The 25,195-nt window shown below is 36.3% G+C and overlaps 1 protein-coding gene across 2 annotated transcripts in view; it reads left to right on the forward strand.

Moving 5' to 3' along the window:
- LOC136039351 (fatty acyl-CoA hydrolase precursor, medium chain-like) overlaps positions 1-25,195 on the forward strand; it is a 141,876-nt gene that overhangs the window by 93,773 nt on the left and 22,908 nt on the right. For both annotated transcript variants that reach the window (XM_065723011.1, XM_065723012.1), the window contains exons 7-8: positions 12,442-12,632; positions 24,570-24,750. In XM_065723011.1, the coding sequence (XP_065579083.1) occupies positions 12,442-12,632; positions 24,570-24,750 (372 nt within the window). The remainder of the gene's footprint in view (positions 1-12,441; positions 12,633-24,569; positions 24,751-25,195) is intronic.

The following is a 25,195-nucleotide window of genomic DNA, read 5'->3' on the forward strand; positions in this document are numbered from 1 at the left end:
AAAAACCAGAGGTCTGGACAAAAAACATGGGGATTCAGTTTACTTTTATTTGCTCTTACCAGAACTTCTTCATTACAAACAAAAGTACGGCTATTGCTCGTTTCCCTAAAGGCAAAAGCCTAAGGCCTAGTGCGTATTTTGGCTCTTTACTAAAACGAATTATGTTACAAATCTTCTCTTTTTGTGATTATTACAGCATTGAAAATAAAAAGAAAATTGTAGTGAAACGAGACCAGGATTTACCAATAGGCCCAAAACACCCTGCGCTTTCATTATTCCGAAAATTTCCCCGAAAATCTTGCAGATACGGAGCAGCAAAAACGCTTGGGCCTTGAAGCGTCAAAGCTTTAAATTCTGCCCTGGATTAAACAAAATCTTGAGCTGGTGAGCTTTCAGCAATTAATATCATTACATATCAAATATTCAGTTTAATCTTATTAGTTTAAAAAACTGTTAATTTATTTTGGAATAAAAAAAATATTTTGAAACAGGGAATTTTGTAAAATTTGAAACTCAAACAATACTTTGGGTTTTCCCTCCTTCTCTCGCTGTGAAGTCTAAATCTACTGTATAATTGGCACTTTACTAAAAACGAATTATGTTAGAAATATTTTCTTTTGTATTTATTACAACATTGGAAATAAACATCAAAATTTTAGTGAAATTACATTTTTAACTGATTAGCTTTCAGTAATTAATATCGTTTTAAGACATATCAAACCTTCGTATTAATTTTATTAGTTCTTTCCAAGACTGTTCAAGAGAAATATAGCTTCCCTAGAAACAAGAGTTCGGATACTACCTCCTTCCCTAACTGTAATTAAATTAAAAAAAAGTTTTTTTAACTGAAAGTAAGGAGCGATATTAAAACTTAAAACGAACAGAGATTACTTCGTATATGAAAGTGGCTGCTTCCTCATCAACGTCCCACTCTTTACGCTAAAGTTTGACTCTTTCTTTCAACTCTACTTTTTATAATTTCTTTTCGTTTTAAGTTTTAATGTCGCTCCTTACTTTCAGTTAAAAAACTTTTCTTTAAATTTAATTTCTCAACGTTTTTGAGTCAATGCATGTTTTGATTTTGGCTCTCCGCAAAGGAATAATTAAAGCGAAATTGGCATATTTTTTTTTTTGGCTAAATGGCTTTCTAATAGTTTTGGTCGAATCATTTTGAGAAAAAAACGAATGTTTTTATTGGTAAAAGATATACGTAACTTATAAATTAGCTTACGTAACGAACTTTTGTATTCTCATGTTTTTATTACGTTTATGAGGGGGTTCACCCCCTCGTCAGTACCTCGCTCTTTGCACTAAAGCTTAAATTTTATCCCAATTCATTAAAAATGACCCCTGAATCACAAAAGCCGTAGAACAAATAGTTGAAAGTACTAAAAATACTTAGCGTAAAGAGCGAAGTATTAAGAGGAGGTGAGCCCCTCATATGGGCAATAATTTCTGTTCATTTTAAGTTTTAATGCTGCTCCTTACTTCCAGTTGAAAAAACCTTTCCATATTTATTTTTTCATTGTTTTTTATTTAATAATGCTAGAAAATCCTGCACTCCCTTCATGGAAATTTTCTTCCTCCAAGACAAATTCCTCGATGGAAAGTTCCTCCCACATATCCCCCTCTTCTCAGCCCCTCCCACAACCAAAAAATCCCCCTGAAAACGTCTGTACACTTCCCAATAACCATTACTTTATGTGAGCACTGGTCAAAGTTTGTAACTTGTAGCCCCTCCCATGGGGACTGTGGGGGAGTAAGTGGTCCCCAAAGACATAGTTATAAGGTTTTTCGGCTACGCTGAATAACATGGCTATCTCAGAGTTTTGATCCTTTGACTTTGGGAAAATAACTAGCATGGGAGGGGGGCTAGGTGGCTTCCATTTTTTTTTGGTCACTTAAATAGGGCACTAGAACTTTTCATTCCCGTTAGAATGAGCCCTCTCGCAACATTCTAGGAACACTGGGTCGGTACGATCACCCCTGGGAAAAACGAACAAACAAATAAACAAATAAACACGCATCCGTGATCTGCCTTCTGGCAAAAAAATACAAAATTCCACGTTTTTGTAGATAGGAGCTTGAAACTTCTAGAGGGTGTTTCCCCATATTTTTCTAAAATAAGGCAAATTTTGTCAGGCTCGTAACTTTTGATGGGTAAGACTAAACTTGATGAAACTTATATATTTAAAATCAGCATTAAAATGTAATAAAATTCGTTTTTTTTAGAGTTTTGGTTACTATTGAGCCGGGTCGCTCCTTACTATAGTTCGTTACCACGAACTGTTTGAAAGTCTAAGGAATACTACGTCATTGGTGCTTCACTCAAAATGACTTTTTTCCGTCAGTAAAAATTGAAAATATATTCCTTCTTGAGTAAAAATTGTATTTGAAAATTGATATCGGACTATTTTATACGTACAGATAGATACCGGGGGATGAGGTTAATCTTTTCTATTCGTGAATGATGGTTTCCAAGTCTATATTTTTGTAAGTCTTCCCTGTTTTATCTCACGGCTCTGGGGTCGAGATGGAACTGCCAGGGGGAGGGTCGCCTCCTACATTAGAGTACAGGGGCATTCCCAAAATTTAAAATAACAGCTTTTAAAATGCGTTAAACATTCGGATTAATGGGTGCAGCAACAGCTACAATCTAGTAAAAAGGGGAATCACCGCCCATAATAAACGGCATTTAAAAATCACGTTTTAAGTAGATTTCTAATAGAAAACAAGTTCCTTTAAAGGCGAGGAGGAACAATATACCAATTATATCATCTTAATGGTAAATATTTTTGGTAAAAGCAATTTTCGGAGAACTTTGAAAAAGAGCTGGAAACCCCTCATAACTGGTAGAATGAATGAAAAGGTACAGTCACGACCGACAACTCTTAATCGAAGGTTTTTAGCCCCCATTTCGAAAACAAAAGAAAATGATATTTTATCCTGTGCGGCATTGATGGGACTTATTTTTATCTCTTTTTTTCTCTCTGATGCTAGTGGGGTATTGGAACAACGTAGAAATCAGCCTCAGGACTTGTTCGAAAGCTAATGTTTACGTTTATGTGCTTTTTATAAACTTGCATTGATAATGGTGTCATGAAGTACCTAAATGCACCAAAAGGGTCTTATCATTGTGATATCTAGATTAGGAAAGCTTGAAAGCGGTAAACAGTGTCGTATTCAAAATTATGACCTTAATTTAACTAAAAATTATGTCGTAATCCCGCAGTGAACACATTGAAAAAACATTTTCTTGTAGAATCTATTTTTTTATCATTTTCTTAGATATTTAGCTCGTTTGTAAGTGAGGTTTGGTTGTTTATTTTTAAGCAATAAATGTTTTTAATTAAATGACGTTTTCAAGTTGAAAAAAAAATTATTAGGTTTTAGAAGACCACTTGAATACTTTTGAATAAAGTGAAATGTTGAACATTTTTGAATTCAAAAGAAAACGTTTTTTTTACGTCACTTCCACCAAGTTAAATTACATTGAGTCTGGGTCGCCAATATTTTGACGGCCGTATCAAACACAGCCACTTTCTGAGGGATGAGCCCAAATGTCCAATACTGACAGGACTTGAAAATAGCCGCCAAATCTTGAACGGAAGTAAGTCTGTCTAACAGGTGTCAGATTCTGGCACTCTTTAGCTCTGAATCAATAGATTATAACATCCATGGATGATTATCAATTGTGTCTCTAAGACTTGGGACTGAACTTAATATGGATTAAAATTCAAAAAGATGCTTAGGTTTGACAAACCAAATAAAAAATCTACGAGATAAAGCAGTGGAAAGAATTGGGAAATACATCATGCAAACCTTTATGAGAGTCATACACAACAGACAAGAACACAAATTTTTATTTTGTTTTGGGGGGAGGATGTTTAGAGGAACAGATCTGCTAAATACAGTGGCCTAATTTTGTCAAAATCGCAGGGAGGGGGGGGGGCAAAGTTGGAGCCAATTTTCCCAAACCAAAAATGACAGTGAAAACTGATAAATGAGCCATATAGTACCATTAAGGCAAAGACAGACTTAAGAAAACTTATCATCTTCTGTGGATGCTTTAATTATACAGGCTTGTATTAGTTTTGACAATATTTTTGACAATATTTTTGTATTAGTTTTGACAATATTTTTGAAGAAACTAAATTTCAGCTGGGAAAGGGAGCCAAACGGGGTTCTTGGTGGGGGGACTTTGGGTCTGGATTTTGCACCTGGTGTGCATAAATAGTATACCCTAGGGGTGTACTATTGGGGATACTAGTCCCTCAAGACGTTATTACGTGCACCTGGGTCATGCGCAACACTATAGTATACCTGTAATGGTACAGTACTTCTGATTGTTACATAATAGGGGCTTGTTTGTTTACTTATGCGAATGTTTTTTACAAAATTTCTTTGGCTGTTAGGTAATAAGGACTGTTAGAGTTCATGAGGCTAGTCAAGCGGGGAAGTCCTGGTTGAAAAAAATGATAATGGTTCAATATTCACATGTGAAGATGATTTAATCTTACGTGACGTGTTTTGATTCGAGTGGACTTGTATAATCCAGCAAGAACTCGTTTTGAAGTTCAACTCCACGTGACATGTTAGATCTTACGGTTCACTCACATCAGTATTGGAGAATGAGTTCCGTGTGTCAAGATCAAGTATACTATTCTTGGCATATTCTTTAGTAATGGATGCTTTTACTATATAGGATATTGAAGCCGCTAGCCATGGCTAAATGAAACCTAGACGGTTTAACGTAGCAATAAAAATTATAAACGGATGTTGACTAACCCTAGAATGGTACGAGATGTTTGCAATAAAATTTGTGAGAAGAATTTGTCTATGATTCTATGGGCTAGCACTTTTTACAGAGGCCAAAGCGAATTTTGAAGGACGTTCACCATTGATAAATGACAAATTGGTGTATGTGCGTGAACCCGTAGCAATATGTCGGTGATTGTCTGTGGAACGAGTAGTTTGTATTATTTCCACTGACTCTAAATTTTTCTATTGCCAAAGCAACTGATCTCATAACATATTCTTTTCCTACATGAAATATTGCCGAGGTGAGAGAGACTGCTATCAGTAAGGTGCACCGCCAAGTGCGTACCGCAGTATAAAATTTGACGGAGAAAGTTGTAGGTATCGATTAAGGTATATTAGATATATCAGGATTTATTTTCTCAACAAAATGTAAATCTTTAGTCATCGCATCTCTAAATATGTTGCTAGTGTCATTGTGAGCCTTATATTCATGTCCAATATTTATACTTCTCAATAGCTTATAGAACAATAGATTCATCAACATGAATTGTATATAACTTGCATAGTTTGAAAGACTGTTGATTGTGCTTACCGCCGTTCCGTTTATGTAGACACTTATTTGTCTAAGCAAATTGTGTAGAACACAATTTTCATAGGATTGCCCCTCGCCTGGACTTGGCTTTTCATTGTTACATTTTTTGACAATCACATACAAATCTATAGAAGTAAAATATAGTGAAAAATCTTCACTGAAATAAATTTGAAATGTACGTTTTCAGTGAGCCGTTGCTGCTGAGAAAATTGTTTATAGTAACTATGTTTTACATTCACATCAACATTTTCTATACTGAAAAGACCTAGAGATGAGGTGACGGAGGAATAAGATTCTTCATATGATAGATATGCCATTTCTAGGAAAAGAGATCCTTTTTCGATCTAAAAATTTCTACTCTTTGCTTCTTTTTCTTCTTCTTTGCCAAGAGCGATCCAGTACTCAATTTGTAAGGTTTAGCCATTTTTCTAGAGAATAGTATTTACAAGTCCCGTAATTGTTGGCAGTAACAGTAAACAGAAACTATCAGCCGCTTAAACATACCGTTTTCTTTTAAAATCTTTTCCTTTCTTCTTTGCAAGCTTGAACACGTACAAGTAAGTGTTGTTGCTTTGTTCGTTGCTTAACTACTCCTGGCAGTTGAACATTGCCTTCAGTTGAATTTAAACAAAGCTCAGATAGGATATTAATAAATTTAGTGTCAATGCCGTGTTTTTCTATAGCCTTTCTAAGCCGCTGTTTTGAGTTACCTGGGACGGAAAATAAATTTCTGTTTTCAAGTAGTTTCCTTAGTGTCAAGATGGTAACTAATGACCTCTTTTACTGTTCATGGGTAGATATACAGAAATTTCAATGTCAAAGATATCCTTGAGTATATGTGAATCTTCGGATGTGCTTTGATTGATATCCAATAGAATGTGACCATAGGGTTTATTTGTGGCTTGATTGTATGCCGAGAGTAAAAATTTTGATATATATTTGTTTGTTGAAAGTTATCAGAGAACTTGAACCAAGAACAACCTTATGGATGATATAGTAAGTACAATTCAAAGCATGTGTTCTCATACATTTCCTCTGATGAAGGAGATTGTGGAGAACAACGGTTACAAATATTTCCTCGTGACGAGATCGGACCTTGAATAACTGTAACATCTCCTGAGAACCTTCTTCAAATGAATTCAGCAAAATCATCAATTCAAAATTCACCATAGTCTTTATTTTGTCATAGGACTCTTGCTGTAAACTGCAGCAATACTGGATATTTTTCAGATATTCTAAAAACTTTTCATGACAAAAAAAATAAAATATATGTTTTGCTTACTATGTAAATAAATACACCATACATTTAAAAAACATATTTACATAAGCACCTAAAAATATTTGCATGGGACATAGAATAGGCACTTAGAAACTCTTGAATATTAAAAAAAAAGTACTCGAGGTTGCCTCTCCCGGGGGGGGGGGGTTCCTGTGGCGGCCGAAGGCCGGGCCGAGCTGAAAGACCTGGCGCCCGCTGGGGTGGGCAATGGCCGGCCGTGGTGGCTGGACAAGGAATCAATGGTCGTAAAGAAGCATAAAATAGTTTAATATTAAGCAAATATTAAAAAACATTGATTCTGTCTTGGGCAAAAATGAATAAATAAATAAATAAAAACATACAAAACATGTCCAACACTATAAAACACACTGCTGAGCTGGAGACTGATGAAATAATGTTGGGATAGAAAAACAACGAGCTCTCCTTCCGCAAACTATTAAAATTTCGCCAGACCGAGATGCTGTCTGTACTCTACACATACTTTTCGATTTGAAGTAAGGTAGCTGCCGCATGGTAGTATTCCCACATCACCGGCGTGCACAAAGACTTGCACGCCGTTTATGCACGTCTGATATGGCTGACATGGCATTTTTCTCAACTCTAACTGTGTAATGTTTGTATTTTAAAGAATGAATCGCCATGACTTTCACGCTTGGAATTAAATTATTTTCTACACCGTTTCTATAAACAGTCATGTCAAAATTTTTCTTTACATAGTGCAAAGCCACCCCTTTGCAGACTTTTTGATAGCCGTATTGTGCTTTTGCACACTGTACACCTTCATCCAAATGAGTTTTACTGACATCATCTTTCGAGTGTTTATGGCCTGCCAAGAGGAACGTTTACTTTAAGGACTCTAAGCCCCTATCGAAAGAAAAGTGTTATACACCTCCACGACCCTTTAAATCTGCATTTTATGATATCAACTTGTTCCTCCTGCCTCTTAAACGAATTCCTTTTTAAATTTGGATACATTTACATCTAAATTTTTAATAAACAAAACCACTGAACCGCTTCCATTTTCATTATAATCTTACACCCCATTAAATCGCTTCCCAACCATTCTGACAAAACACCGTCAAAATTTTGCAAGTCTGTGTGAAGCCTTTGAATTTCAGTTTGCAGGTAATACCAGTATACCTCACCCGAATTTACATTTAAAAAATATTGTGATGGATGCTTAAACGCTATTACTATCCTACGCTGCCTTCCGATTCTGTTTTTCAAGAAGGGCCTGAATCTTACTTACATAGGAATGTACTATGTCTCTTGGACCCCTATGAATACTACCACTTGTGAGAGCATTAAAGGTGTCTCTAAACTCATCCCTAAAAACAAAATATTGCGCTGGCAGAATCAGCTAAGTAAAACTCAGGTAATTGAGGGGGTGTGCCAGCACCACATTGCCCCGCTTTACCCATATCACTGTCACTGTGAGGGCTAGGCACCGGTTCTTCTACTACCCTCTAGGCCTTACTAGGTGATAGTTGATCTAAAAGTATATTGGGTTTTCTGCCTTTCGGACGCCTCCAGAAGATTTTTGTAGACTTCTTCTAGGATCTGTCGTAGTCGTTCTCGCACGGACAAGGGCTCATGTGCAGGTCTAACGGTAGAGTTTCCAGCATCTTCCCATTGCTCCTTGATGACGTTCAATGGACCCCTTGTCCTCCGCCAATAAAGAAGCTCAAAAGGACGAAACTTAGTCAATGTTTGAGGAGTTTGTCGATAAGCGAACAAGACTTAGGGGATAAAGCGATCCCAATTTCTCGAGTTATCCATGTCGAACTTCTTCAAAAGCCGAACAAGTGTCCCATTTGAGTTTTCAACTAGGCCATCTGTTTGTGGATGAAAGGGCGATGTCCGTCAAAATTTTTTCGGTGAATTTTTATACCCCAAGTAACCATTTTTTCCATAGCAAAAGGAATCGCGCCAGAGGAAAGTTCACTATTTTTATGTTTTATATTTATTAGTATTCTGTATTTCTATATTTTATTTTATTTTCGTAGTTATTTATTTATATTCTATTTATTTAATTTATTTATTTTTTATTTTTTATCATGTTTTATATATTTTTTACTATTATGTATTTTCATATTCGTATTTTTATATCTATTTCTTATATATTCAAAGGTTTCTGCTATTTTGTGCCGCAAAACAGCAATTTTGCCCTTAAAAGGACTAAAATAAACTTTTTGAATTTCTGCTGTAATGTGGTGGTATATTTGTCCCTACAATTAAGCATGATATTTGGGTTACTCTTGATTAGTAAAGAAAATAGACAGAGAGTAAGAATGACAAAAGGCAAAATTAGACTAATTATTTTTTTGCGGGAGCTAACTATTTGGTTGTTCTCAAGACAATACACGAAAGAAATTTTCTTAAGTTAAAACAAACAAGGCATTTACTGTTTCAAGTGATCTTGCAGTTCAAGAGACATAACATTTCTTTTGTTCTCAGAAGAACAGAAAAATGACAATGAACACAATCACCTGTCTGTCTGTTCCACATCTTTTTCAGAATCTACAGATTTAGTACCTTACATTGGATACCTTTACCTTGTAAAATCATGCACGGAGGTTAAGAAACTAGGGGCCCAGCACTCCAAAAAGAATTATATTAACGATTTGCTAAGTGATTGAACTATAAATATAGAAAAAATATACAAGAAAGCAAAAACGAAGCATTATTATAACCAGACGATGTTGTCAAATTCTTTATTGCTAAAAACAAGAATAAATTTTAACAAGTAAACATTAACTAGTAGATTGAATTATACAGTTTTTCCTGCTGTTTGAATAAGGAATATAACCGAAACTACGGATCGCAAACAGCTAGGTCGAAAAATTCTCCTTAAAAATAAGTTTTTTAATCGGTCGACAATCATATTCCTGTGAATAGGGGGATGTGTTCAGAAACAATCAATTTAACTGACAAGGTGCAACAAAACTAGGTTTTATTTCCGATGGCAGTACCATGAATTAATGATATAAACCTATTTACGGTTTTACTGCATAAAAATTTTATCTTCGTGGCTAGTTTTATCTTTTGCGCGTGCGTGTGTTACAATAATCTTTTTCGGTGTCACCGATTTCAGAATCGCCGATATAATCGTTAACTTCCCGAAGAAGTACCGTATGTAATTATAAGCTAGGGTTTTTGAAACGCACGAAGAAAAAGTTATTCTTTGCTAGGTTGGCATTACGATTTGAATTCTGAACAACTATAGTGTTTTAAAAAGTACAGTATTTGCAATATCAGACAAAGGAATCACTCTACTTTTTGCCACAATATGATTCTTTTATGTATTTATTTCGTTTGATTAGCAAAAACCTGATATGAATTTTATGAGTTATTTTGAAAACTGAACAAAGGATTTTAATTTATACACATTCTTGAGCAGCTCTACGAGTTAGGTGATATTATTTGAATCTCTTTGAAAAGGCGTATTTCCTAACATGGAGATCAGGTTATGATCGAAGGGTTTTTTCTTTTGAGGCAATCCTCCAATGGGTCGTTCAACTTTTATTTTCAGTATTTACGTTTCTTAGCTTCCCGAAAAGAAGCTTTTTAAGAAAAGTAAAAGAGTCAAAAGTAAATGAACAGACGAACTGAAGTGAATTCATAAAAAAAAATTCTAACTTAGAACGACCGCAAAATACTGACAAAGATACGTGAAACCCATACGAACAGAAATTAAAATGAATAACAAAATTAAACATAAAAATATGAGATAGTCAAGTAAATAAATAAATGAATCTTTAAACGAGTATTAATAGAACGAATTCTCAAGTCAAAGTTAAAATCAACGAAAATTGATGCAAATAGAAATTTGACGATTTCCCCCCTCCCTAATTGTAAACCCTCTAAAGCCTATTGTTTCATTCGTGTTTTATTGAAAAATATATGTATTTGGAACAGTGCTCTTTAATTTTTCTAAAACCCAGACAAAAAGAAAAAAAAGCACTATAATAATCAAAATCTGCAGCCAGATATTTCTTTTTTCAACATAAGTTTCTGAACTGCTTTATTCTTCACTATGATCAATGTCAAAAAATTACATCAGTTTTCTTTTCTTTATTTTCTTTTTCCTAATCCTTTCTGAAAGTCAGATTTTCCTTTATAGGATCAATAATTATGCCGGCCCTAGACAGAGTCAGGCAGAGGCAGGGCCGGCCCTAGATGTTGTTTTTTTTTTGGGGGGGGGGGGGGTAAGCAGACCGGCAGACCGAAATATAATTCTACGCCCTTAAAGTAAGGTGTGCAGGATTTTCTAGAAAAAAAGTATAACAATAAAAATAAATAATCTTTTATTGGGTAGTATATTTCTAACTTAAATATTAAAATGGAATATGTCAATAGACAACAAGGTGATTTATTAAAAATGGGGAATTAAAATATGACTCACAATTTATCGGTTGAACATACAACTTATAAAACCAATTGAACATACAACTTTTTATAATCAAAAACAAATTTTTCTAGCTATTTAAAATATCACCATAAATAAATCAAACGCACTTTACCTTACGCACTCCATCACATTCCCTAAAACTAAAATGGTTCTTTTCAAACGCAAAAACAGTTTAAGTCACGCACTTTACCTTACGCACTCCATCACATTCCCTAAAACTAAAATGGTTCTTTTCAAACGCAAAAACAGTTTAAGTCGCTTGTAAACTCATTATTTTTAACATCGGCACATTTTTTTGGACACATCGTAAATTGTAAATATCTCGTTCAGAAATGAAATAATCTACAATGTGTGTATGTATTGATATCTAAACGTGTATATAACAGTATGAAGCATATTTAACTGTTAAATTAACCGTCAACTCATTTAAGTTGATATGTATTAAATGGCATTATAGGTTAGAGATTTATTTGCGTCTAGGCTGATTTTGTGACGTCACACTACCGCAGGGTATTCCTTCCCACTTCCAGAGAAATCTTAACTAAGCAATTGCGCTGTGACTTCTTTGTGCTCATGTAATTATTTTTTATTTAAAGTTTTAATCAAACCGTAGAGTAAAGCATTCTTTACTGTATGCTTAAACACTTCTTATACAAGCAGTTAAATTACAATAAAAACCTGCTTTACAAGAAAATGTATCTACATTAGTCTTCCCTTCGTCCGCTTGAGTGCAATGTGGTCACCGATCAATTTTGTGTCTTGGATATAATATTTATTGACTTTGTGTGAGCTTGTACGAATCAAAACAGGGTTCAAACCAGAACCAATACACGATAAGAGGAACTTCATGAAGATTCAGTCGTCGGCATTATCGAATTACTTCATTCGATTTATCATTTCATTTGCCCTACATAAACATGACTCTCCTTGAGAAATTTGAAATTAGCGCCATAAAATTGCTTCAACTGATGTGTATTGTACCGAAAGGGATTGCTCAAGTTGTGGCAATTTCATATCTAAAAAATCACACTCTTCTTCAGGTGATGTGAATTGGTTTTGAAGGCTCTGCAATTATCATATAATTTTTGTCTTGATTAAGTCATATGGTGCCTGATGGCGGTCTCTCCCTCCGACACAGACTATGTCTCAGACACCCTTTGCCACAGAGGGTGCCCCTTGCTCAAGACACTACCTGTCACTCGGCGCCCTACACAACAACTTACTTCGCTTACCTGAAGAGCCGCCCCTGAACAGAGGTGATTACCATTACATAAGCAAATTCCACAATGTGTACTAATATACCTTCGCAATGGAGCTCACTTTCTATGTTAGTTATATCGTTTTTCTTTATTTATTTTTTTGTGCGGATTCTTAATTATTAGTTTTTCAATTTTTTAGTTATCCACATAGAAAATGCAGCACGGATGGATAATCCTTCCTTTTTGGAAAAGGATTTATTACCGAATTCACTTATGTCGTTCATCAGAAACAATTCTGAACATGAAGCAACCGTTCGTGCTGTGAAAAGGCAATACTTCCCAAATGGTGAATTTCAAAATTTGAACGATTTTATACCAAAGTATTCCAAGGTAAGTATTGGGTTTCTAAACTAGAAAAAATAAATCGTTGTTAAAACCCTCACAAGGATTTCAATATTTTTGTTTGTTGTATTCTCCCTTTCTCAACTATTTTCCTAGAGTCATTATTTGTATTTTAGTTTTCATGTATTTTCAACATTATTTTGGGACCCCACTAGTACTGGAGAAATAGAAAGAAAAAATAGGAGATATAAGCGTTTCACGCTTTTTTTCAAAATTAAAGAAAAAAAAATAATTTTTTTAGCTGAAAGTAAGGAGCGACATTAAAACTTAAAACGAACAGAAATTACTCCGTATATAAAATGGGTTTTCTCCTCCGCAATCCCTCGCTCTTTACGCTAAAGCTTTTAATTGTTTTAAAAAGTAGAATTGTGGCAAAGAGTAAAACTTTAGCGTAAAGAGCGAGGGATTGCGGAGGAGACACCCTATTTTATATACGGAGTAATTTCTGTTCGTTTTAAGTTTTAATGTCGCTCCTTACTTTCAGCTAAAAAATTAGTTTTTTTATTTAATTTCTGAACGTTTTTGAATTAATGCATGTTTGGTTTTGGCTCTCCCCACATAAATTATTAAAATGAAATTTGTATATTAATTCTTTTTTGGATAAATGGCTTTCTCTTAGTTTTGATCAGACGATTTTGAGAAATAAGGGGTGGAGAAGGAGGCCTAGTTGCCCTCTAATTTTTCGGTTGCTTAAAAAGGCAACTAGAACTTTTAATTTTTAACGAACGTTTTTATTAGTAAAAAATATACATAACTTATAAATTAGCAACTTACGTAACAAACTTTCATAATCTTATATTTTTATTATTTATACAAGGGGGTTTGTATCCTCGTTAATACCTCGCTCTTTACACTAAATCTTAAGTTTTGTCCCAATTCTTTAAAAATGACCCCTGAATCAGAAAGGCCGTTGAATAAATAGTTGAAATTACTAAAAATACTTTAGCATAAAGAGCGAGGTATTTATCTCCTCCTAAATATTTATCTCCTCCTAAATACCTCGCTCTTTATGCTAAAGTATTTTTAGAACCCCTCATATGCGTAATAATCTCTGTTCGTTTTAAGTTTCAATGCTACTCCTACCTTTCATTTGAAAAAACGTTTTCATGTTTATTTTTCATTGTTTTCTTATAGTAATGCTAGAAAATCATACACCCTTTTCCTTGAATTTTTCTTCCCCCATGACAGATTCCTCCAAGAAAAGATCCTCCAACATAGCCCCCTCCCCTCATCCCCACCCCCCAAACAAAATAAAATCCCCCTGAAAACGTCTGTACACTTCCCAATAACCATTACTATATGTAAACACTGGTCAAAGTTTGTAACTTGCAGCCCCTCCCCCAGGGATTGTAGGGGAGTAAATCATCCCCAAATACATAGTTATTATGGTTTTTGACTATGCTGAACAAAATGGCTATCTCAAAATTTTGATCCGTTGACTTTGGGAAAAAATGAGCGTGGGAGGGGGCCTAGATGCCCTCCAATTTTTTTGGTCACTTAAAAAGGGCACTAGAACTTTTCATTTCCGTTAGAATGGGCCCTCTTGCGACATTCTAGGACCACTTGGTCGATACGATGACCCCTGGGAAAAAGAAAAAAAAAAAAAACAAACAAACAAATAAACACGCACCCGTGATTTGTCTTCTGGCAAAAAATACAAAATTCCACATTTTTGTAGATATGAGCTTGAAACTTCTACAGTATGGTTCTCTGATACGCTGAATCTGATGGTGTGATTTTCGTTAAGATTCTATGACCTTTAGGGGGTGTTTCCCCCTATTTTCTTAAATAAGGCAAATTTTCTCTGGCTCGTAACTTTTGATGGGTAAGACTAAACTTGATGAAACTTATATATTTAAAATCAGCATTAAAATGCAATTCTTTTGATGTAGCTATTGATATCAAAATTCCATTTTTTAGAGTTTTGGTTACTATTGAGCCGGGTCGCTCCTTACTACAGTTCGTTACCACGAACTGTTTGATGTCCATTCCGTGTGTAACAAGTTGTAGCTTCATTTTCACTGATCTAAAATCCTTTCCCACCATTTACATGATTAAATCTGAGTATGTGACTTTTTTTAAACGTTCTAGAATTTGTTGTTATTGTATAAGTTAACAGCTTATTTTTTTTATGCCGTATCCATTATTGTGAATATCTGACTTTTTTTTCTGTATTTGTATGCCTAAGCACTTGTGTAAACCTGTTTACATATTCAGCGATTAAAGGAATATATAATTACCCTTCTCTCCTAAAGAGGCAAAACTGCAATTAAGGATATTTATTATTAGGCTTATATCACTTCTTGTAAAGTTTGTTTGTATCCTTCTCGTGGAGGATCTTAAAGTTTTCGACGTTCCACCATAGTCGGTGCGATTAAGGCGGAAAACCTAGTGTTCTTGTAGTTTTAAAGCGGGCTGTCAATATCATTTCATAGCTTTCAAGAATCTAACTGACTTAATCGTTTGTGTCTTTAATATACGTGTCTAAGTCACTAAAGGTGACGTATTCGGAGAAATAAGACCAAAATAACATTGTGGCTCCAAGCCTTGTGGTAATATTTATTGCTTATGTGTTAGATTTTCTGTGTATTATTCAGGATTCCATGATAAACTAAAAGAATACAAAATATCTTTCTCAGAATGATTTAGAGTCCAAAATAAACAAAGTGTATCTCAAGTATGGTAGCTTTAAGTAAGGGGGTCACAGGGATGTGTGTGTGGGCAATCCTCTATCGTTTTTTCTAGCTAAGACAAGGGTAAAAAAAAGTCTCCTTGCCCTACAGGCGTAATCCTTTCTATGCATATAATATTTTGCGATTCAAATGTAGTTTAAGTTTTAAGTAGTTTAAATAGCAAAGTATCAATAATCATTCAATCAACAATCTATAATCGCTCTATTTTATTTTTCTACTTTAGTAAATTAAATTGACGAATCATTTCTATTGTGCAATAGGTTGCCTTGCTCTTTAATTGCTGTCATTCGATCAATTAGTCCAGTACATGCTTCTTGTTTCATTACAAAAATCTACGATAAGATTTCCCTTATTATCCCAAGTGTTTCATTAGCCCTGACCATGAATAATTATTCGTTGTCAACTTTGACAAATTGTTAAGTCAATTTCCCGCTCGAGATTGAAACTTGATTTTCATTTTCTGTTTCTAGTTAAGAATGAGGAATGACTCAGTGCGTCAGCCAGATTTAGAAAGTCTAATTTTCATTTCCCCCCATTAGTTATGAACAACCAAGTATATAACTATACTGAAGTTAAAATTTTAAATCTACATTTAGCTTCTCTTCCTTAATAAATCGTTATAGAGTTCGTTAACCCTGTTAATACACTAATAAAATATTGCACAAACCCCTCTTTTCAGGGGGTTTGATACAGTATATTTAAATTTTTGTTTGTAATAGGTAAGCTTTGTTTAGATTGTTTGGAGTTTTTTATGGCACTTGGTATTAACAAAGTGACATATAGCAATCGCAAATTCTGTCGCTCTGTCTGTCTGTCTGTCGGTCCCGGTTTTGCTACTTTAGGCACTTCCAGGTAAGCTAGGACGATGAAATTTGGCAAGCATATCAGGGACCGGACCAGATTAAATTAGAAACAGTCGTTTTCCCGATTTGACCATCTGGGGGGAGTGGGGGCAGGTTAATTTGGAAAAAATAGAAAAAATGAAGTATTTTTAAATTATGAGCGGTTGATGGAATCTTAATGAAATTTGATGTTTGGAATGATATTGTGTCTCAGAGCTCTTATTTTAAATCCCGACCGGATCTGATGACATTGGGGGGAGTTGGATGGGGGAAACCTAAAATCTTGGAAAACACTTAGAGTGGAGGGATCGGGATGAAACTGGATGGGAAAAATAATCGCAAGTCCCAGATACATGATTGACATAATCGGAATGGATCCGCTCTCTTTGGGGTAGTTGGGGGGGGGAGGGTAATTCTGAAAAATTAGAAAAAATGAGGTATTTTTAACTTACGAACGGGTGATCGGATCTCAATGAAATTTGATATTTAGAAGAATATCGTGTCTTAGAGCTCTTATTTTAAATCCCGACCGGATCTGGTGACATTGGGGGCGATTTGGGAGGGGGAAACCTAAAACTTGGAAAACACTTAGAGTGGAGGGATCGGGATGAAACTTGGTGGGAAAAATAAACACAAGTCCTAGATACATGATTGACATAAACGGAACGGATCCACTCTCTTCGGGGTAGTTGGGGGGGGGGGGGGGTTATTTCTGAAAAATTAGAAAAATGAGGTATTTTTAACTTACGAACGGGTGATCGGATCTCAATGAAATTTGATATTTAGAAGGATATCGTGTCTCAGAGTTCTTGTTTTAAATCCCGACTCGATCTGGTGACATTAGGGGGGATTTGGGAGGGGGAAACCTAAAACTTGGAAAACACTTAGAGTGGAGGGATCGGGATGAAACCTGGTGGGAAAAATAAGCACAAGTCCTAGATACATGATTTGACATAACCGGAACGGATCCGCTCTCTTTGGGGTAGTTGGGGGAGGGGTTAATTCTGAAAAATTAGAAAAAAATGAGGTATTTTTAACTTACGAACGGGTGATCGGATCTCAATGAAATTTGATATTTAGAAGGATATCGTGTCTCAAAGCTCTTGTTTTAAATCCTGACCGGATCTGGTGACATTGGGGGAAGTTTGGGGTGGGGGAACCTAAAATCATGGAAAACGCTTAGATTGGAAGGATCGGGATGAAACTTGGTGGGAAAAATAAGCAGAAGTCTTACATACGTGATTTACATAATTGGAACGGATATGCTCTATTGGGGGGGGGGGGTTAATTCTGAAAAATAAGAAAAAATTTCGTATTTTTAACTTACGAAGGAGTGATCGGATCTTCATGAAACTTCATATTTAGAAGGACCTCGTAACTCAGATTTCTTATTTTAAATCTCAACCGGATCAAGCGTAATTGGGGGGGGGGGCAGTTGGGGGGACCGGAAATCTTAGAAAATACTTAAAACGGTGAGATACGGATGAAACTGGACGGGAAGAATAGAAACTTGTCTAAGATACGTGACTGACATAACTGGACCGGATCTGCTCTCTTTGGTGGAATTGGGGGGGGGGGTAATTTTGAAAATTGAGGTATTTGTAACTTACGAAAGGGTGACCAGATCTTAATGAAATTTGATATTTAGAAGGATCTTGTGCTTTAAAGTTCTAATTTTAAATTCCGACCAGATCCTGTGACATTGGGGGGAGTTGGAGGGGGAAACCGGAATTCTTGGAAAACGTGAAAATTGGGGTATTTTTATCTTACGAATAGATGATCGGATCTTAGATGATCGGTAGGCTATAGATGATCGGTAGGCGTGTCAGGGAGCTGCACAATTTGACTTGATAAAGTTGTTTTCCCAGATTCGACCATCTGGGGGGCTAAAGGGAGAGGAAAAATTAGAAAAAATTAGGTATTTATAACTTACGAGTGGGTGATCGGATCTTAATGAATTTTGATATTTAGAAGGACATCGTGACTCAGGGCTCTTATTTTAAATCCTGACCGGCATTAAGCCTCTTATTTTCCTTTTTAAATCAATCTATTGATTCATAGAATTTTGTTAGAGCTCATACCATATGATCTCTTGGCTCTTAGCTCTTTATGCCTCGTCACAAGTGCCATATGAGCTCTTAGCTCTTGTTTTCATTAGAAGATTCTCTTGGTATTTTCATTACTAATGAAATAAGCGCAATTTAGGGGGTTTTCTGATGGCGTCATCAAGTCGAATTTATAAAAAGCGATTAATTATAAAAATTACTTTCAAACGAGCCTCAGACTCTCTATCGTGCTAAGGTAGCATTCTCGTTATGTTAGTCAAATGATGATTTATGAATAACATTGTTGGACGTTGAGGGGGGAATACAGAAGGGAGGGGGAGGGGGAATTGTAAGCTTCGGGATTGGGGTTTCAATCATGGAGCTCATGATTCCAATGTTATGTTCTTTGTTTTGATCCGACGCTAATTCGACGCTAATTCTAATTCGAGGGGTTTTATGCTTTTTTTCAAAAAGATTAATTGAAAAAATTACCATTCCTAAATCAGCCTACAGTTGTTGCTGAAGTCTAATCTTCTATCTCAAATCATCCAGGATTCAACTTTTTATAAGTTTGACAGCATTGCCAATATCTTCGTTTCAGCAGCTAAGAAGAAGACTAAATAGTTTTTGAATGCAGCACAGAGTCCCACACTTCTTTTTTTGCTAAAATTACGTTGCTGTTTTTTTTTGTCCCCAATCCCGTCGACACCACCCCCCAGGGCCCGGGGGCAGGTATTTTAAGTTATAACACGGGGGTATATATGGCTCTTATGGAAAGAATTCTCCTATAAACTTCAGAGAGGGCTCGTTTGACTGGAAATTGAAATTTCTAGCTCACTTCTAAAGAGTCAAAAGAGATTGAAGGGCAGCTAGTCCCCCCCCCCCCCCGACGCCTTTTCCCACAAACCCATTTGTTAAAAATTCTGAGATAGCCATTTTGTTAAAACTAATTCAAAAATCAGATAATAACAAGAGCTAAGAGCTCATATGGCACTTGTGACGAGGCGAGAAGAGCTAAGAGCCAAGAGATCATATGGTATGAGCTCTAACAAAATTCTATGAATCAATAGATTGATTTAAAAAGGAAAATAAGAGGCTTAATGCCGGTCAGGATTTAAAATAAGAGCTCTGAGTCACGATGTCCTTCTAAATATCAAAATTCATTAAGATCCGATCACCCACTCGTAAGTTATAAATACCTATTTTTTTCTAATTTTTCCTCTCCCTTTAGCCCCCCAGATGGTTGAATCTGGGAAAACGACTTTATCAAGTCAAATTGTGCAGCTCCCTGACACGCCTATCAATTTTCATCGTCCTAGCACGTCCAGAAGTACCAAACTCGCCAAATCACTGAACCCCTCCCCCCAACTCCCCCAAAGAGAGTGAATCCAGTACGATTCTGTCAATCACGTATCAAGGACATTTGTTTATTCTATCCACCAAGCTTCATCCCGATTCCTACACTCCTAGTGTTTTTCCAAGATTTCCCCCTCCAACTCCCCCCAATGTCAAACGATCTGGTCGGGATTTGAAATAAGAGCTCTGAGACATGAATTCTTTCTAAAAATCAAATGTCATTAAAATCCGATCATCTATTCGTAAGATAAAAATACCCCAATTTTCACGTTTTCCAAGAATTCCGGTTTCCCCCTCCAACTCCCCCCAACGTCACAGGATCTGGTCGGAATTTAAATAAGAACTTTAAAGCACAAGATCCTTCTAAATATCAAATTTCATTAAGATCTGGTCACCCTTTTGTAAGTTACAAATACCTCAATTTTCAAAATTACCCCCCTCCAATTCCACCAAAGAGAGCAGATCCGGTCCGGTTATGTCAGTCACGTATCTTAGACAGGTTTTTATTCTTCCCATCTAAGCGTTTCCATGATTTTAGGTTCCCCCACCCCAAACTTCCCCCAACGTCACCAGATCCAGTAAGGATTTAAAAAAAGAGCTCTTAGACACGATATCCTTCTAAATATCAAATTTCATTGAGATCCGATAACCCGTTCGTAAGTTAAAAATACCTCATTTTTTCTAATTTTTCTGAAATAACCCCCCCCCCCCAACTATCCCAAAGAGAGCGGATCCGTTCCGTTTATGTCAATCATGTATCTAGCACTGGTGTTTATTTTTCCCACCAAGTTTCATCCCGATCCCTCCACTCTAAGTGTTTTCCAAGTTTTAGGTTTCCCCCTCCCAACTCCCCCCCCCCCAATGTCACCAGATCCGGTCGGGATTTAAAATAAGACCTCTAAGACACGATATCCTTCTAAACATCAAATTTCATCGAGATCCGATCACCCGTTCGTAAGTTAAAAATACCTCATTTTTTCTAATTTTTTCAGAATTACCCCCCCCCCCCAACTACCCCAAAGAGAGCGTATCTGTTCCGATTATGTCAATCATGTATCTTGGACTTGTGCTTATTTTTCCAATCAAGTTTCATCCCGATCCCTCCACTCTAAGTGTTTTCCAAGATTTTAGGTCCCCCCCTCCAAATCCCCCCAATATCATCAGATCCGGTCGGGATTTAAAATAAGAGCTCTGAGACACAATATCATTCCAAACATCAAATTTCATTAAGATCCCATCGCCCATTCATAAGTTAAAAATACTTAATTTTTTCTATTTTTTTCCGAATTAACCGGCCCTCCACTCCCCCCGCAGATGGTCAAATTGGGAAAACGACTATTTCTAATTTAAGCTGGTCCCTTCCCTGATACGCCTGCTAAATTTCATCGTCCTAGCTTACCTGGAAGTGCCTAAAATAGCAAAACTGGGACCGACAGACAGACAGACCGACAGAATTGGCGATTGCTAAATGTCACTTGTTTAATACCAAGTGCCATAAAAACTCCAGGGTAGACACAAATCCCCAGAGCCCGCGCGCAAGTGTTTTAAGTTATGCTCCGGGACTATATAAGGTTTTCATGCAAGGGGATGTCTCATAAGCTTCAGAGGTTGCTCATTTAATTGGAAAGTGAAAGTTCTACCTACTTTTTATGATTCAAAAGGGATTTGAGGGCAAACCCTTCCCCCCCTTACACACACGCCGTTTTTTTCCAAATGAATCTGATAAAAATTTTGAGATTGCCAGTTTGTTTTAAATAACCCAACTACCAGATAAAAAAAAAATTGGGATTAAAATACCTCCCCTCCCCCTCTTAGAGCAAGGGACAAGGGCTGTAACTTATGCCCTGGAGGCATGTAAAGGTTTTATGAAAGAAATGATCGTATAAACCTCGGAGGAAACCCAAAAGATTAGAAATTGAAAGTTCTATTTCCCTTTTTAAGAGTCAAAAGTGATCCGATGGTAACTAGACCTCCTCCTCCTGCCAACCCTCTTGTATCCCCAGAGCCCAGTGGCAAGTGTTCTAAGTTATGCCCCGGGGGATATAAGGTTTTTCATGTAAAGGCCGATCGTATAAAGTTCAGAGGTAGCTCATTTAGTAGAAAATTGAAATTTTCAGTTACGTTTTTAAGAGTCAAATTTGGTCGGAGGTCAACTATCCCCTCCTTCTACACCCTAATTTCCTTAAATGCATCTGATGGATTTTAGATAGTCATTTTATTTGAAATAGTGGGTCAACCCCCCCCCCTCCCCAGAGCTTGGGGGATTTAAGGGTTGTGACTTGCGCCCTGGGGGTATAGAAGGTTTTATGGAAGAGGTGATTGTATAAACTTCGGAGAGGACTCAAATGATGATAAATTCAATGATCTAGATCCCTTTTTAAGAGTCAAAAGCTATCTGTTTGCAACTAGCCCCCTCCCCCTACCAATCCTCTTTTCCCCAAATGTGTCCGATGAATTTTTTTATGTAGCCATTTTGATCAAAATTCACCAAAAATCCTATAAAAAAGCTTCAGGGATAACACAGACCCCCCCCCTAGAACCTGGGTGCAAGTATTGTAAGTTTTGCCTAGAGGGCATATAAGGTTCTTATGGAAGGGATAGTAATGTAGCGGGCTCATTATATTACAGATAGGACTTTCTAGTAATTTTTTTTAAGATTCAAAAGTGATCGGAGGGTAACTAGCCCCCTCCCAGGCCCGTTTTACTATATGTATCCAATCAAAATTTTTAGATAGTTTATAGACAAAATAATAAAACTCTGGATTTGACAACCCCGCAGAGGCAGTGGATAAGTGTTATGAGTTATGCACCGGTGCCATATAAGATTTTTATACCAAGGGTATAAACTTCAGCGGTGGCTCATTTGATTGGAAATTGAAAGTTCTAGTTATCTTTTTGAGGGTTAAAAGTGAACGGAGGGTATCTACACTCTCTTGACACACACACCCTTTTCCACAGACACAGTCAACCAAAATTTTAAGATTTTAAGTCCAACAGTCAGATAACAAAAGCTTATGGATCAAAAACGTGGGCCCCCTAGAGCTCGAGAAAATGTGGTAAATTATACACAGATGCTTATAAGGTTTTATGGAAGAGGTAAACTTCAGAGGGGATTCAAATGACCAGAAATTTTAAATTCTACTTCCTTACTTCCCTTTTCAAGAGTCAAAAGTGATCTGATGGCAACTACCCACCTCCCGAACAGTCTTTTCCCCAAATTCGTCTGATCACATTTTTGAGATTTTCATTTTGTCCAAAATAGACCAAAGATCATAACATGAAAATTCCAGGGTTTACACAGCCCCCCTAACCCGGTGGGAACTGTTGTAAATTAATCCCTGGGGGCATATAAGGTTCTTATGGAAGGAATTATCGCATAACTTTGTCGGGGGCTAATTCTATTGGAAATTGGAAGTTCTAGTTCTCTCTTTAAGAGTCAAAAGGGACCGAAGGGCAAATAGCCCTCCTGCCCTCTTTATCCAAAATGCATCCGGTTGAATTTTTTAGATAGCCATTTTGTTAAAATAAGTCAAAAGATCAGGTAACAAAAACTCCATAGTCAACAAAACTCCCCTGAACCCTGGGGAAAGTGTTATATGCTATGTCCGGGAGAACTTCAAAGTTTTTATGTGAGGGTTTGGAAAATAGTCCAAAGATCAGGTAAACTAAACCGCCACCCCCACTCGAAAAACTCATGAACAATATTTTATTCCAAAACTTCAGCAAGCTGACCCCTGGCCTTCTCTTCATGGCTCGACGCCCCCTTCCCCAAAAAAAGCAACTTACTAACCATATTTTATTTTAGAAATTATGGCAAATCAACCCTGGTCCTCCATGGCTCGACCCCCCCCCCCCAAAAAATATATATTGACAATATTTTATTTCTAAGATTATGAGGGCTGACTCCTGGTCCTCCAATGCCTGACCCCTCCTTTCTCCAAAAAAAAAACTATCATTGATAAATCCTTGAAACTTACCCCTTGCCGTCCCTCCATGGCCTGACCCCTCCCCTCCTGAAAAAAAACAGAAACTTACTACCGATATTTTATTCCAAAATCATGGAAGCTGATCCCTGGCCCACCCTCCTGATTCTTCCTCCAACCAAAAAAACTTAATAACAATAATCTGTTCCAAAATCCATGGGAATTCAGTTGAATTTTATTAGCCCTTTCCAAAACTGATCAAGACACTTACACTCTTTACTACAAACAAGAATATTACTACTGCCCGTTTCCCTAGCGGTAAAATCATAAGGTCTACTGTGTATTTGGCACTTCACTCAGAAGAATTACAAATATTTTCTTTTGTACTTATTAAAACATTGGAAATAAAATCAAAATAGCAGTGAAACCAGACCAGGATTTACCAATACACCCTGTTTACTGTTTTAAAAAGTAAAAGTAGAGTTAATTATCATGAGAAATCTATAAATGCAAGAGTTAAGAAAGTGTCTTGCTACTGAAAGATCAAAGAAAAAATGAAGTGAAGTGAATTTAGTAAGCAGCAAAATGGTAATTTCAACTTAGCCAAACGTTTAGTAAAACTTTAGCGTAAAGAGCGGGGCGTCGAGAAGGGAAACCCCCTTTCATATACGGAGTAATTTATGTTCGTTTTAAGTTTTAATGTCGCTCCTTACTTTCAGTTAAAAAAAAATTATTTTTTATTTAATCTCTTAAAAAAGCGTTCCTATTCCAATACAGACACGTAAGCGGGATTTTTTTTGTGGGGATGAGGGGCAAAATAAAAATAAATATTTGATAATTTGAATAAGAAGTGCCAATAGCTTCGTAACATTTGAGGTTTTGGAATGGAGTGAGGCCCGAAGACCCCACTACGTATATGCCTGATTCAATAACAACAATTATTCTGCATTTTTCGATAATGGTCTTTAATTTTTGAAATTATCATGAGATATCTATAAAGGCAAGAGTGAATTTAGTAATCAGCAAAATGGTGATTTCAACTTATTCGGTTAATATTTTCTTTTAGATGTTGGAAGATTTGTTGATTAACTCGTGCATGCTTGAAGCCCAAATGCTACTGACAAAAACTCAGCTCCCTCACTATGCCTATGTCTTCAGCCATAGAGAACCGTCTTCTCCGTCGTACAGCGCAGGCCTCATTGATGTTGTCAAGAGAATGGGAATAGACACTCCACTATTAAATAATGGTATTAATGGCAACTTCTAATTTAAGCTACACAGCTTTTTATCAATAAAACCAAGAAGCTCAACTACATACAGTAAACAAGTCTGTACAAAATTCCAAGTCTTAGATAGGGGTATAAAAGAGAGTTTTGAACAGGGATTAATTTTAAGTCGGGGCTAATAATTAGCACCTTAGGATATGAACTTAACTCTGAGCTGACTGTCTACCAGCTGATGGTAAACAAAAACTCGGTAATGAGGGAGGATTTGGAATTTCTTGGCAGGATCACATTGTTAATAAGCACAATGACGCATAATAACGCGTAACATTATTACAACAACATTGTATATAGCATTCAGTAATGAGTAACATCTTAAACATTATTATTTCGCCATTAACTACATATCATGGCTGTTAATACAAGAGTGCTGTTTTAAAAAAAATGGTAAAATACTTGGTAAATATTA

This window comes from Artemia franciscana, chromosome 19, assembly GCF_032884065.1.
Source record: "Artemia franciscana chromosome 19, ASM3288406v1, whole genome shotgun sequence".
Classification (NCBI taxonomy): Eukaryota; Metazoa; Arthropoda; class Branchiopoda; order Anostraca; family Artemiidae; genus Artemia; species Artemia franciscana.